Here is a 15,414-nt window from a genome sequence, read left to right on the forward strand (position 1 = left end):
TGAACCTGTTGTGTCACCTAAAACTGATTCATATAAAATGACCTGTGATTCACCTGAGGCTCTACATGGTGTAGATGAAAATGTGAGTTCTGTAACACCTAGTTCTACTGTTGAGATACTTCATTTTACTGAGGTACCAACTAGAAGATCAACTAGATCCAGCAAACGTCCTCTATGGTTGCATGATTTTGTCACTAAGCCTAAAACATCTGTCTGTACATATTCATTAGCAAATCAATTATACTACAAACACTTGTCACCTAAATATAGAGAGGTATTGAATGCATATTCAACTGTCTCTGAACCTGGTTCATTTAAAGAAGTTTCTACTGATCCTAATTGGATAAAAGGCTATGCAATTAGAGATTGATGCCTAGGAGAGTAATAAAACATGGAGCATAGTTGATTTACCACCTGGAAAGAGACCTATTGGATGCAAATGGATATATAAGATTAAGTTCTTAGCTTTAGGAGAGGTTGAAAGATACAAAGTCAGGCTTGTGGCTAGAGGTTTTAGTCGACAAGAGGGGCTTGATTATGGTTAGACCTTTAGTCCTGTAGCAAAAATGTAGCAAAAATGGTGATTGTTAGGTTTGTGGTGGCTTTGGCTGCATCAAAAGAGTGGTATATATATATATATATATATATATATATATATATATATATATATATCAGATGGGTATCCATAATGCCTTTTTAAATGGTGACTTACAAGGGGAGGTATACATGGAGATTCCCATTGGTTTTGCCAGACAGGGGGAGAGTCACAAAGTCTGCAAACTCCACAAGTCCTTGGATGATTTGAAACAAGCACCTAGACAGTGAAATATGAAGTTAACTGAGGCACTAGTCCAAATGGGGTTCAAACAGAGCCACTATGACTACTCTTTATTCACACAAAAAACTGGGAGTTACATTGTGGTGGTGCTAGTGTATGTTGTTACTGGAAGCAACCACCAACTCCTATGCAACAAAAGACAGAAGATCCAAAAGAAGTTCAAAATAAAGGACCTAGGGGAACTGAAATTTTTCTTAGGTATTGAGTTTTCTAGATCAAACAAGGGTATACTGATGACACAGAGAAAGTATGCTTCGGAGCTGATAACTGAGACTGGCCTATGAGGAGCAAAACATGTTTATACACCATTGGACCTAAACAAAAAACTCACATCAGTTCAATATGATGAACATGTGACTGGTTCAAGTTCTGATCATGATAAGCCACTTGCTAATCCCACAATGTATCAAAAGCTGGTAGGAAAGCTTATTTATTTAACCATGACCAGGCCTAATCTTGCTTTTACTTCACAAGTTCTTAGCCAGTTCATTCATTATCCAAAGGAATCACATATGGAGGCATCATTAAGAATAGTAAGGTACATCAAGGAAGCCCCTAGTCTAGAACTACTAATGCCAGCAGAACAAACTACACAACTAACAACTTATTATGACTCTGATTGGGGGCATATCTTGAAACATAAAAGTCGGTTACAGGGTATTTGGTGAAGTTTGGAGGAGGATTAATCTCTTGGAAGTCTAAGAAGCAAGGAACAATGTTAAAAAGCTCATCTAAGGCATAATTTACGAGCATGGCTGCATGTGCAGTTAAAGTAACTTGGTTAATAGGTTTGTACAAGAAGCTAGGGGTCATGTAACATTACCAATCAAAATATGTGATAGCAAGGCAGCCATCCAAATAGTTGTCAATCTTATCTTTCATGAACGTACAAAACACATAGACATAGATTGTCACTTTGTGAGAGAAAGAATATGTCAAGCGGTACTGCAGACAGAATACATCAACTTACTGATCTACTTTCAAAGAGTCTTGGACAAGGACAACACAATCTACTACTAAGCAAACTTGGAATAAAAAATGTATTTAAACCATAAGCTTGAAGGGGGGGGGGGGTGTTAGCAAGTGTAGTAAGAATTAACAAGATGTAAGGTGTGTTAGGTTTATCATTTAAAAGTTAGTTACAAGACTAATGAAATGGCATTAGTTAATTACAAAGTTCTTATAGATATTTTGTACTCTTTCATTGATAGAATAGTATAAAATGGAAAATGCTCTGTAGTTTGTATTGATATTCAACCTATATTCATGGAGTTATCATTGGGTGAGATGGGCCCTGCTCTGATCCCCCCACCACAACCCCTTTACCAACCTAACTACTCTTACGACCATCAACAACTAAATATGATGACGGAGGTACCAAACTACACTCCACGTCACCCTGCATTCCAGTACCTCACTAACCTACTAACCCCATTTGATACGAATTATATGACCCAAAACACTCACCTATTGACAACATTTCCTCATATAGTACTAACATCTTATGCGAATATGGAGGACATAACTAACTCCTCCCTGAGCCAAAACGATCTTACGCCAATGCCAATTGTAATATGAGAGAGACTAATGAACGGTCTAATAAGACTGGCTGCCACTCAATTGGAACTCACTCAAGAGCTAACAACGCTGGAGCGATACTATATACTACACTAACCGACATCACCTTCCAATCCAAACATGCAACACTTGTTACTTATACACCAACTGAACAACTCCGTAAATTACTCAGTCCAACAAATTTTGGACATAGAAGGAGCTAATCTTCCCAACGAGGTAAACACAATCTATGAGGAAGATGACCAAATGAGGGATCAAGAGGTACCACAAATCCACACGAGAGAGCTATCACTCTCTACTCAACAATCATTTGAGAGAAAAGGAACCAAACACTCTAAATCTCCCCCTGCAATGTCTATACTTGAGGAACTCTCTGACAATAGATATGCCTCAAAACATAGAAAGAAATATTTTGATCAAAGTCCCAAAAGAAATCTTAAAAACCTCAATGAACATTCATTTCTACAACACCAACACTCCTCCTAAATATGTGGTTCTAACTACACCAACATTGAAAGGCAAATAACCAATTGAGGGAATAGTCTTAGAGAAAAACAAAACCAATGTGAACCTGAAGATATCTCTAGCACCAGGAGAGAGCTCAACACCACTAGAAGAATTATCAATGAAGATACTTCTTTGGAACTTAGGAGGAGCACACAATGCAAACTTTATGAATAACCTGAGGGCTCTAACTGCATGGAAAATCCTATTATACTAGCACTCACAAAAACAATACTGGAAGATCATAATAAGGTACTGCAAGCTTTGGATTTTTCTGATGTTATTCAAGTTCCAGCTACTGAATACTTCGGAGGTATTGCACTATTTTGGAGAAGCATTGATGTTACAATTCAACCATTCGTCCTAACCAATCAGGAAATCCACTCGACTATTAAGGTAAGCTCAAAAATGCCTAAATATTACTTCTCTATAATTTATGCTAAAAATTCTAATAGCTATATAAATTCTCCATGGAACAACCTAGGAAATATAACTAATAATATTAAAGGCATTTTGCTAGTATGCGGAGACTTCAACGAGGTTATAAATGCCTCTGAAAAATTAGGAGGAAGACCTATAAATAACATCAAATGCACCTCTTTTCTAAATTGTCTAGACAATATGGGTGTGATTGATCTAGGATTCACTGGGAAAATATTTACGTGGAAAAGTAAGCATAAGAACTGTAAATTAAAATCCTTATCATGGAAAGATTAGATAGATTCCTTAGTAATCAAGATTGGCTAAGTCTACATCCTGGCTCCAATGTTCAACATCTACCCCGAACTAATTTAGATTGTTTCCCCATTTTATTGAACTGTGCAAAAAACTACCCTAATTCCTTAGTAACAAAACTTTTAGATTTGAATCTGTGGCTCCGTCATCCTGATTTTTCTAATGCTATTAAAAATTCTTGGGAAAAGGTTTGTGACTATAATACATCCCTAATAAAATTCACTAATGATGTAAAGATGTGGAATAAAGAAACGCTTGGAAACATTTTAAACAAAAAAAATAGCATCCTAAACCGTATAATTGGTCTCCAGCGTATGAATTTCAAGTATAAGAAGTCTTTTCACTTTGACTTGAAAAAATCTCTTGTCCAAGATTATAATAAACTTCTTAAAAGGTAAGAAGATTTCTGAAAATTAAAATCAAGAATCCAGTGGATTAATGAAGGAGATGCTAACACCAAATTCTTCCACATCTCTACCACTAATAGAAGATGTAGAAACAGAATAATAGGGCATAACGACTTGGTAGGAAATTGGACCTTTGATCCTTTCAAAACATTTATAAGACAAAGCTCAATCATAGCTCTTACTACTCTCCTCCTCATTGTCAAAATGGTATTTTCACTTAAAATAATAATTATATAGGTCGTGATCTTTCGAGAAAAAAAAAAATGCCTTGTTCTATTTTCAACCCTTTAAATCTCTCCGCACCCAATATGTTTTTCAAAAAATTTGGAAGGAAATGGAGGATTATATAGTCACCACCTGTATGTTAACTTTTAAAAATTGATCTATTCCTATGGAGCTAAACAAAACTTTCATATGCCTTAACCCTAAAATTAATAACCCTAAACAAATTACCCGCTATAGACCTATTAGCTTATGTAACGCTATCTATAAAACTATCACTAAGATTATAGTTGATAGAATTAGACCTTATCTCGATGACATTATTAGTCCTCACCAATGCAGCTTCATTCTGGGACGAAGAGCGGTGGACAATGTCATAATTGTTTAAGAAGCTATACATTCGTTTAGGAAATCGAAAGGGAAGTTTGGAAAAATGCTACTAAATTGACTTAGAAAAGACTTTTGATAGATTAAATTGGTCTTTCAATTAGACAATCCCTTATTATCCTTAATTTTATTGATAATATCATCTCGCTAATCATGTCTAGTATCTCAACCTTTTCCAAATCCATCTTAGTAAATGGGATCCCTACTAGCTATTTTTTCCCCACAAGGGGAATTAGACAAGGAGACTCCTTATCCCCCTACATCTTCATTACTTGTATGGAATCTTTGTCTAGGCTAATTAATTATGCCATAAAGGAGAGTCTCTGACAGCCTATAAAATTGGTAGAATTGGTATTTCAATTTCGCACCTCTTATTCGCGGATGACATTATCCTCCTCGCGAAAGTTGACTCTGCTAATGCTTCCTCTATAATTCATATTTTTAATACTCTTTCTAAGCAGTCCGAGCAAAAAAATAATTTTATCAAATCAATGGTTATATTCACGACAAATGTGTGCTCGGAGGATAGGAATCGTCTTTCGACCCTGATGAATATTTGTCAAACTATAAAGATGGGTAAATATCTAGGGCTTCCAATTACGAACCACCACCCTAAGAGCCAGGACTATCAATTCATAATAGATTTACATGGACAAGAGGCTTAGCAGATGAAAAACTAGATATATATTCTTAGCTGGGAGAACTACCCTAATTATTCATAAGGGGATTTCTTGGAATATTAGGAACGGGAAAATAATTTATCTATGTAGTGAAAGATGGATTGAAGGAAAAAATATTTTGAGAGAAACTATCCAAGGTCCTCTGAATAAATCCGATCTTAAGATGTTAGTTTCACACCTTCTGAATAATAATAGCTGAGATTTTTTTTAAGTATCCTTTAAAATACCTACACATATCAAAAACGTCATCTAAGGTACCTATTTACAATTTTAGCACCCTAAGAAAGATACCTTTACTAAAACTAAAATGACAATGGTAATCTCAGCACTAACAATGCTTATAATCTGTTCATAATTGATAAGAAGGATAGCATCAGTACTAGTTTCACATCCCATAATTAGATTTGGAAGCTTATAACGACTAATAAGATTAAGTTTTTTTATGTGGTTGGTCATCCTAGACAAGCTTCCCACCTCATCCTCCCTTTTTAATAGGAATATAACAAACCAAAAAAACTGTAGGACATGTCGTGAGGAGGAAACGACCCAACACCTCTTCATAGAATGCCTTATCGCCAAATTATATGGCATACTTTTGGGATAGCCTTAAACTACCAAGAACCTTTCAATAGTATATACCAACTATGTCACTCCACAACATATCCCCCCATTCATAACAACCTTAGAGTGCCTACTGCCATTCTAGCTCCAATTATTCTTTGGAATTTGGAAAACAAGGAACAATAATATTTTTAGAAGCCAAAATCCTACCAGTATCTCCAGTATTATCCATTCCATTCACTGGAATTCTATCACCTAGCACATACTCAACACCATAAATCCTCTAGGCACATAACACTGGTTGCATGGCATAAACCACCGGATGGATACCTCAAGCTTAATATTGATGGCTTCTTTGAAACAAATATGACTAATAGTGGCATTGGAGGTGTAATAAGAAGCCATCTAGGAGAATGGATAGTAGGATTTACTTGTAAAATAAAAGCAGGCATTGCCTACCATGCAGAGTTTCTAGCTTTATTACATGGACTGGCTCTTGTGGAAGAAAGAAATATAAAGCACCTAATGATGGAAACTGATTTGCAGGTATTACTAAGTTCCCTCAATAATAATAACTCTGCTTACTCATATATTCACATTGATTGCAGGTCATTGCTCCAACGGATGGAAGGAACAACTCTGAATTTTATCCCGAGGGAAGTTAATAAATTTGCGGATATCCTAGCAGAATATGAAAGAAAATCTCAGAATCAAAATCTAAGTACTAATAAGCTTTATATTTTTTAAGCATCTCTGTCCTTTGTTACTAATGCTCTTGATAGAGATGTGAATGGAATTTTTTCACTTAGATCAATTCATTTTTGTATGAATGATCCTTAAATATAAATAAAATTCTTCCGTTATAAGCAAAAAAGAAGAAGATATAATATATTGCTAAGAGAGGGGAAAGATTTGCTTTAAAACATTTTTTTAGGATACCCCCATGACTAACTTTCTTAATTTAAAGTTGTAGCATATTTTTTATTATTATTATCAAATTTCCCAGTTCTCCTGGGAGTGTTATTGTCACGACCCAACCCAGTGGGCCGTGCGGGCACCCACTCTAACATCTAAGTAGGAGAACCATCATATACCCATAGCTAAAACATGCGGAGTACTTAAAGAAAACAAAGATAAGTATAAAAATATGCTTTTATAATAATAACTTTGGACACTCTTTTGATTAAAACCGGTAAAACAATTCAATAACTCCCAAGGATCTAGTCTAACAGGTACAAGAGCTACTAAGAGTACATTTGGAAAAGATAAACAAAAGACACAACTCCCACCATGCGGAAGGAAAAGTAGAAGCTGCTGGAGAATTTCTTCGTCTTCACCTCATGAAATATCACCAACCTGTATCCAAACTATGTCAAAAGACATAGCAACAGTAGTATCAGTACAAGCACACGTACTGGTAGGCATCATCGGTCAACCAATCCCCACCGCATAACATAAGAAACCAACTAGTAAGATCATGAAATGAACCACTCGCTTCTCCACCTCCACCCTTTCTTGAAGTACCTCCAAACTACATTAGTACTCTGACTACTAACCACCTTCTCAACCAACTTACTTATCGGTTACTTGATCACGGCCTAACCTTCTAACACATTAAAAAAACCCCAATTAATCACCACGCTTCCTTTGAACTAACCGCTCACGTCACATCCTTACTTCCTCGTCACATTACCCAACCATGGTCACATAGTACATTATATATCAAGATTTCTTACCACTAGACCCTGTCTCTTTCCTCAAGGTGAAATCCACCTAAGCATATTTCATCACATACTCTACCTCTACTTCTAGCCATTACAACATCCGAACCACCATTGTTATCCATTACTCGCCCTTAAACACTTTACCCTTCCACTATACCCAACAAGTTCGCTTAACATCAGAACAATCGATTATAAGCCAATACAACAATATAATCACGTGCATATATGGACCATATACAATATCGGTCATCACATGCTCAACAATACACAATTATGGCAAATCATTAGTTCTCTCATAAAACCCAAACCCAAATAGTTAGCATACCAGAACGTGGTATCCGATCCAATAATTATGCTGGAATGTGGCAACCGATCCAAGTTAGTTATGCTGGAATGTGGCAACCGATCCAAGTTAGTTATGCCAGAACGTGGCAACCGATCCAAGTTAGTTATGTCAGAACGTGGCAACCGATCCATTCAACACACCACAATCACAATCACAAGTATATCCTCAAGATCATACATTTAAGTCATGAATTCATGGCAATCATAGTCCATCCATCTCATTTACATCAAGTGTGATCAATAATGCAACATTCATAAACATACATGTATCATAATGAAGCAAGAACAACCATACATCACACAATCATAGAATCACAACCATCACCATGAACTACTCCTCAGCCCATATTATGTAAACATTAATTCGACCATACTTAGCCCTAGTTCATTATCTAACGCTTCTTTCTAGGGTTTCATCATAATTCATCATAAAGTCCCAAATTCAATCACTCCAATTTATGGTCTAGCATACATTCATAAATCTAGTTCCGTTCATGATTTCATATTCTTATTCTTGAACCAATTCTAACCATGATGGCAATTCTAGAGTTGTAGCATGATATTTTTTTAATTATTATTATCAAATTCCCTAATTTTCCTGGGAGTGTTGTATTTCATTCCATAAAAGGTTTAGATTACAACACAAAGAATAGAAACTATCTTGCAAAAACTTGAGCTATTAGTAAAAAACTTATTGCCCAATTTCCTACTGTCAATCAATTTGTCTAGCTAACATAAAAGTTTGCTTTGTCAAATTTCGATCTAATATTTGGGATTTGTCTCTTATCCATGAGGAAAGGTCCCTTCTCACCCTTAGGCAATTGTTGGTACGAGACATATGTGTTGCTAGCCTGAGAGTTCATAGCCATTGTTGCTAGCCAATCTACAAGTTGATTGGTTTCTCTGTAGCAATGAGTGAACCTGACTGTGGCTTGTCTAAGCAGTGCAGAAGTATCTTCGATAACATTATTTAATTTGAAACTGCTAGCTTTTCGATCTGTGAGCAGTCCTACGATAAGCGAAGAGTCCAGTTCGATGTTGAGGTTAGTGTAACCATTCTGAATGCACCATTTGCAACCATATCATGTTGCTTTTGCCTCTGTTTCATTTTGACTGGAACACTCTATCGGGACTGAAAAAGCCATGATCAACTCTCCCTCTTCATCTTTGAGAACCCCACCGAGTCCAGCCTTTCCATTACTTATGTTTTGCCGTGTGGCAAATGGGCGGGTTGGGTCAAATTTGGGCGGGTTGAAAATGAGTCAACATAAAATGGGTAATAATTCAACCCACCCATAGTTGATATGGGTAAAAATGGATTGGGTAAGAAATGAGTTGGGTAAAATAGTAGTTTACCCATATTTTCATGAATAAATAGTACTCTACTTAAAAATTCACCATGGAGAAAATATTTTTGTCTTTTTTTAGATGAAAAATGTTGAAAATGCTTCATTTAGTTTTATTGTATCATAAAAGTAAAAAATAAAATCCTATAACTTTTCAATATAAATAAATTTATGTAATAACAAGGGGAAAATATTTTTTTAATTCCAAAGTAAATGAATATTTGCATTTTAGGACTAAAACATGCTTAATGCACTTTAAACAATGTCAATACTAATACATGATTTGCTTATATTACGCTATTATTTATATCCAATATAAAATTAAACAAATAAAAAAATAATTATAATTAACAAAAAAAATGTAGATCTAAAATATATATTTTTGGAGAGCCAAAAACTTCACATTTTCAATTATAGAGAAAAGTAATTAGTTCTATAGAAGATCATAAAAGGGAAGAAAAGTTACAATATTATTAGCGATATCATGAGTTTTGAGTGAATAAAGTTAGAAGCTTAACCCATTTGGCTAATCCATATTGTACCCATATTTTACCCATATGTATATGGGTTGAATATGGATATCAGCCCATATTTTACCCTTGTAAAAAGTCACTCACCCAACCCATTAAAATATGAATGGGCTGGACGGGTTACCAAAATATAGGCTCATTTTGCCGGCACTACTTATGTTGAAGCTTCCATCAGTGTTGATCTTGAGTAGTGTAATGTAATTTTTTAAAGTTATAACTGTATATTTAGTAAATATATAGCACATATTTGTTTTATAATAAAAAAAATTCCTATTTTTAATAACAAAATCTAACAAAAGATATATTTGCTCCATTTTAAATAGTTTATGAGTATTTTTTTATCCTCCTTACCCATTTCTTAGCCTATAAAAAATCTTTTTCCTTGGACATTGAGAGTGTCAAACCGCCCATCCACACATGAATGTGAAAAATGAAATATTATCATTGATGTTATATTCTTTATTAATTAAAATGACAGGTTGGGCAGCAACTTCCCTAGTAATATGAATTTAAGTCAACGCACATTTCTTTTTAAAGATAATAAAGTGCGCTATAAATCAAAATGTTTACAAATCTGAATTTACTTTTATTAGTTTATTATCTTAAGATTTGTTATCTCATTATTATAATATTATTTTTATTCAAGGGTAACCGACCAAGATAACTTGTTCCCAATTGATTTATATGAAACTATATGAATTAGAGTAAAAATTGCGTCTAAGTTCACTCTGTCCATTGTTTCTTATTTGGTGACAAATTATGGCGTGGACTTGACGTGTTGCCACTTAAAAAGATAAGATTCTATTTGCTACTAATATTGGAGTAACTTTTTCAATATTATATTTGAGCGTATTTTGAGGTACACAAAGTGAATAATACGTACGTAATCTAATTCTTATGTAATTCATTAAAATGTCCATACTGTATTGGTTTTGAAATTTGGATTTTAATTTTAAGTGTAGTAAATCGAATCAAATTTTAATTTGGATTGATTTTTTTAATTTGATTTTGAATTAATAATTTGCTTTATTTGGTTTCGAATTTAGAAAAATAAAAATTGATAATCAAAAAACCCGAATTATATTATTTTTATATATACACTTTTGTTCCTTTTTAGTTATTATCTTTCATTATGATTTAGTTTATCTGTTATGTTTGGAGCTTTATAATTGGTATACTTTTAAGTATTACGTTGTACGTTTTTCTTGTGATTTATATTAGTTAGTAAATTATTGAGATAACCGAATAATCGAAGCAAAAAGAATCAAATCAAACCAAATTTATTTTGGTTCGGATTGAATTACACTTTTTTACTTTTTCAAAATCAAAACCGTATAGTATAAAATCAAATGCACACCTGACACCCATGTTAAAGTAAGGGGTATAGGTGGTCTATCTATTTACTTAACGAGGAAGGTATTCTTAATCATAAAATCTAACAAAGAATTAATATTTCGTTTAGCTTTGGGTTTGAGAGTGTCAAACCGCCCAAACCCACATGAATGTAAAAAATGAGTATAGAAAAATGAAATGTTTCAATTATTGATGTCATACTCTTTATTAATTAAATTGATTTGGTGGTTGAAGCAATTTTCCCAGTAATATGACACAAGTCATACATATTGTGTATGTTTGGGCGTATGTCCTATTAGTATCACCGTACATACAATTGTATAAATCATTGTATATCGTCTTGTGTGTATTTCAGACGTATTTTAAGTATGTATGTATAAAATCTAGAATATGTATGTATGCATGTATATATATAATTTAACAAATAATCTTTCTATAATCTATTAGTAGGGGCATTAATTAAGGGGAACTTTCACATATAGCCACTCAAAAATAGTCAAATTACTCTCCATAGCTATAGTTGATAATTACAATTCGTAGCTACATGTTATGTAGAGGAGAGAGGCGAGCGAGATTGGGAGAGAGAGGAGAGAGGCGAGAGAGAGGGGGCAAAGAGTGGGAGAAAGGTGAACTGTATATGTATATAAGTTAGATAATTATATATTATACATATGTATTTGTATATATGGCAAGCGAGATTGGGAGAGGGGGCAGAGAGGCGAGCGAGATTGGGAGAGGGAGGAGAGATGCGAGCGAGATTGGGAGAGGGAGGAGAGATGCGAGCGAGAGAGGGCAGAGAGTGGGAGAGAGGTGAATTGTATATGTATATATGTTATATAATTGTGTATTATACATATGCATTTGTCTATATGGCAAGCGAGATTGGGAGAGGGAGGAGAGAGGCGAGCGAGAGAGGGCAGAGAGTGGGAGAGAGGTGAATTGTATATGTATATAGGTTAGATAATTGTATATTATATATATGTATTTGTATATTCTGGGGAATTATACGTATACAAACATGGCTAATTATACAAACTCGAAGTCAGCCCGCGTAATTAATGTATAATGTTAGTTGTGAATGGTAATTATAGCAAACTATAGCTATGATGAGAAATTAAGTAGTATAAGTTTGCTTAACCGCGTAATTATCCCATTAATGAATAGTGCTATTTAAGAAAATTTCCCTAAATAAATCTAGCATCAGCATTGAGATCGTCATAAACCACCCATTCACACGATGAAAGGGAAGTTGCAAATTAAGAAAAGCTATTTTCCAGGTAATTATGGATTTTTATATAACGTATATAATCTTTTTAAATTAAAAAGTGACTATCAGGATTTACTAATAAATTCAATTTGAAGTATTTGAAAAATCAAAATGTCGACATATATTAGCACGCGTATGAACTATATAATAGAAATACTAATATAAATGTCGAGGCAAAAAAAAAAAAAAAAAAGAGACTTTCTTCGCAATATTCACTTAATTTAAACAGATATAATTTATTACTAATTTACAAGTAATTCAAGATTAATCTTAAATTGACTTGACGTGTCGCCAGTTAAGCAAATATAATTCTTATTTGCTAAAATTAAGGGATAGTAGACATGGCTTTATACCATCTGCCATCATTTCTTGCTTTAGAGAAAATGAATTACTCCTTTCATTTAATTTCTTTTCTCATATAGGAGTTCAAAATTTATAGTGAATTATTATTCCATTCATTACATTACATATCTCTTTTTTGAGGGAAAAAACATTTCATTAACTTAATTATTTGGATATCGTTGCTTCAATCAAATATATTCATCGATTCATCTTCACATGAACATTTATCATGTCTCTACAACTTCAGACAGACGACTACAACTTCACCACCCGATCATGATCTTACCGGCACCTCCGTGGAGCTGTTGCTAGGCTCTCCAATTTCTAAATTTTAGTGTATTTAAGTTGAAGCTATATATCTCAGTGGATCGTACCAATAAGACTACTCAAAAGAAAGTCGTGAAGAAACTACATAAAGTTATAAACTCATCTTTTTCTGAACCCCGTGCACCGAGCTGAATGAACTTTCTAAAAGTGGTCGTCCAGGTAGAAAACCGGGGAAAGAGTGATGTCTATCTGAAGGAGAGTTTCCTACATGCACTGCCAGGACGATACGGCCTTGTGATCCGAATTGCCCCGTTCAGCACAAAGGTTATCGCGGCGCATACCTTCTTTGCCCGCAATAAGTCCTTCGGGAGGCCCTCTACCGTAGAGGTTCATATAAACGGGAAATTTATTCAGCGCTTGACTCCACAGACCTTCGTACATTTCCCAAAGATCATCGTTGACGATGGTTTTACTGATGGAGAGGGATCAATCATCCGTGTGATTCATCCCCAAAGACCTCTTGAGCTCTCTCGTCTAAGGTATGAAAAAAAATTAAAAAGTTTTATTGGTATATATCATGATAAATCTATTTAATTTGAAATGGTAAAGGGTCAAATATATACCAGGGTGGCTCTACAGCTCAAAGAAAGGCAGTTGCCCTTAGGTTTCTTGGCCTATTTTTTTCTTTGAATTTTTTTAAAATTAAATTAAAAACACTTGAGTTAGATTATTTCTATAGTATATATATAGTATAATATAAAATAAAAGGTACTATCATTTTAATATTGATAACTTAATTTATTCATCTTGTTTATGATTAGGGCATTCAACTTTCTTGCTATGGGATTCAAAGAAAGAAAGGAGGTGTGGATTGTGAAGAAATAAGGACTCAGTCAGATGCATGGATACTGCAGGCTGCGGCTGAAAAATTAAACAATATTTTGTTTCTTAATTATTGTTATGGAGGATGTGTGCGGTTCTTTTTAATTTCTTCATTTGTTTTCCTCCTGCGTGTACTTTTATTTTTAATAAAATAAATAATAATACAGGTGGTTTTGTTTTGAATTTTTTATTGTCGTAAGTCTTGTAATTTTACTTTTAAATATACTATAGTTTAGTTTAGTTTTGAATTTCTGATTATTGTTTTTTATTTGGGATGTAATTAGTCATTATTGACTCTTGCAAGAATGAAAGTTGCTATTTATTCAACAACTTCCTGAAGGTGCAAAGCGACATTTTCTCATGGATACGAGACATATCCCAATTTTTAGATTTAAATTTGACGAAAGCAAACGTTCATGTTAGTTAGGCCGGCTAATTGAATGAAAGTAAATTTTGGGAGAGGCTCCTACCCAGTGATATCTCATCAGTTTCTTTCAGTGCTATTTTATATAATTGACACGTGTCCATTTAATTTTTAATAGATCAGATTAATTAATTTTTTTGATCAAATATCATTAACCATGGTTATTAGTAATTCTCTCTCCTCTCATTCCTTTCTCAATCAGCAAAGAAATACTTCTTCTCCTCCAAAACTCTCCAAAAAACAGAGTAATCAAACAATTGAAAATTAAAATTACATCAATATTTTAATATTTTTACATTTATATATGAACAACTAGAGAGAGCCTCAAAAGAGAAAGACTGAAATGGAGTGATTAGCCCCAATTAAATATTACAATTATAAATACCACAAGAAAAGAAGACCCAAAAAATAAATGGAGAATTTCAAATAAAAAAATAGTATATGAAAAAATATTTTCCTACCCATTTTTCGTGTCCTTTTCAGATCCTTTAGTTGGCTTTTGCAGACACTCCAAATTGAAAAAATTGATATTACGAAGAAGACGACAGAGTTTTGAGGATCACCATGATTAATGATATTTGACCATGATTTAAAGGTTGCTTTATTTAAATAAATATGGACCATTATATTTTAAAATTAGCTAATATCATTAAATTAAATATGCACTGAACCAACGGGAGAGATTAGTGTACTGGAGAGGAGCCACTTCCAGTAGATTTTATGTTACTTACACGCTCTTCTAGAGGTGTACTTAAAGTATCCTTTTGGAAAAAAAAGAACTTTTCAATACAAGTTTAATATTACACCTACAATCAAAGAAAGTTTTCATTTCAAGATTTATGAAAACTATTCCCAACATCCTTTCTTCCTATTGAAAATGTTGTTTTTGTGAAATTTAATTCTGATTAGGATATATTTCACTCACTTTACAGAGACAGATTATAACAATATTAATACTAGTAATAGTCCAATTTATGATTATCAGGATTCTTATTCGAATAATAATAACATGAAAAATTAAA

The 15,414-nt window shown here is 33.7% G+C and overlaps 1 protein-coding gene across 1 annotated transcript; it reads left to right on the top strand.

The window, feature by feature from the left end:
- Window positions 1-13,278: 13,278 nt before the first annotated feature.
- Window positions 13,279-13,971, top strand: LOC125838837 (uncharacterized). Its single transcript, XM_049517866.1, has 2 exons — window positions 13,279-13,625; window positions 13,908-13,971. The coding sequence occupies exons 1-2, from the start codon at window positions 13,279-13,281 to the stop codon at window positions 13,969-13,971; spliced, it is 411 nt and encodes a 136-aa protein (XP_049373823.1).
- The last annotated feature ends 1,443 nt before the right edge of the window (window positions 13,972-15,414 follow it).

This window comes from Solanum verrucosum, unplaced genomic scaffold (assembly GCF_900185275.1).
Source record: "Solanum verrucosum unplaced genomic scaffold, falcon-dt-bn FXZP01000182.1, whole genome shotgun sequence".
Lineage (NCBI taxonomy): Eukaryota > Viridiplantae > Streptophyta > Magnoliopsida > Solanales > Solanaceae > Solanum > Solanum verrucosum.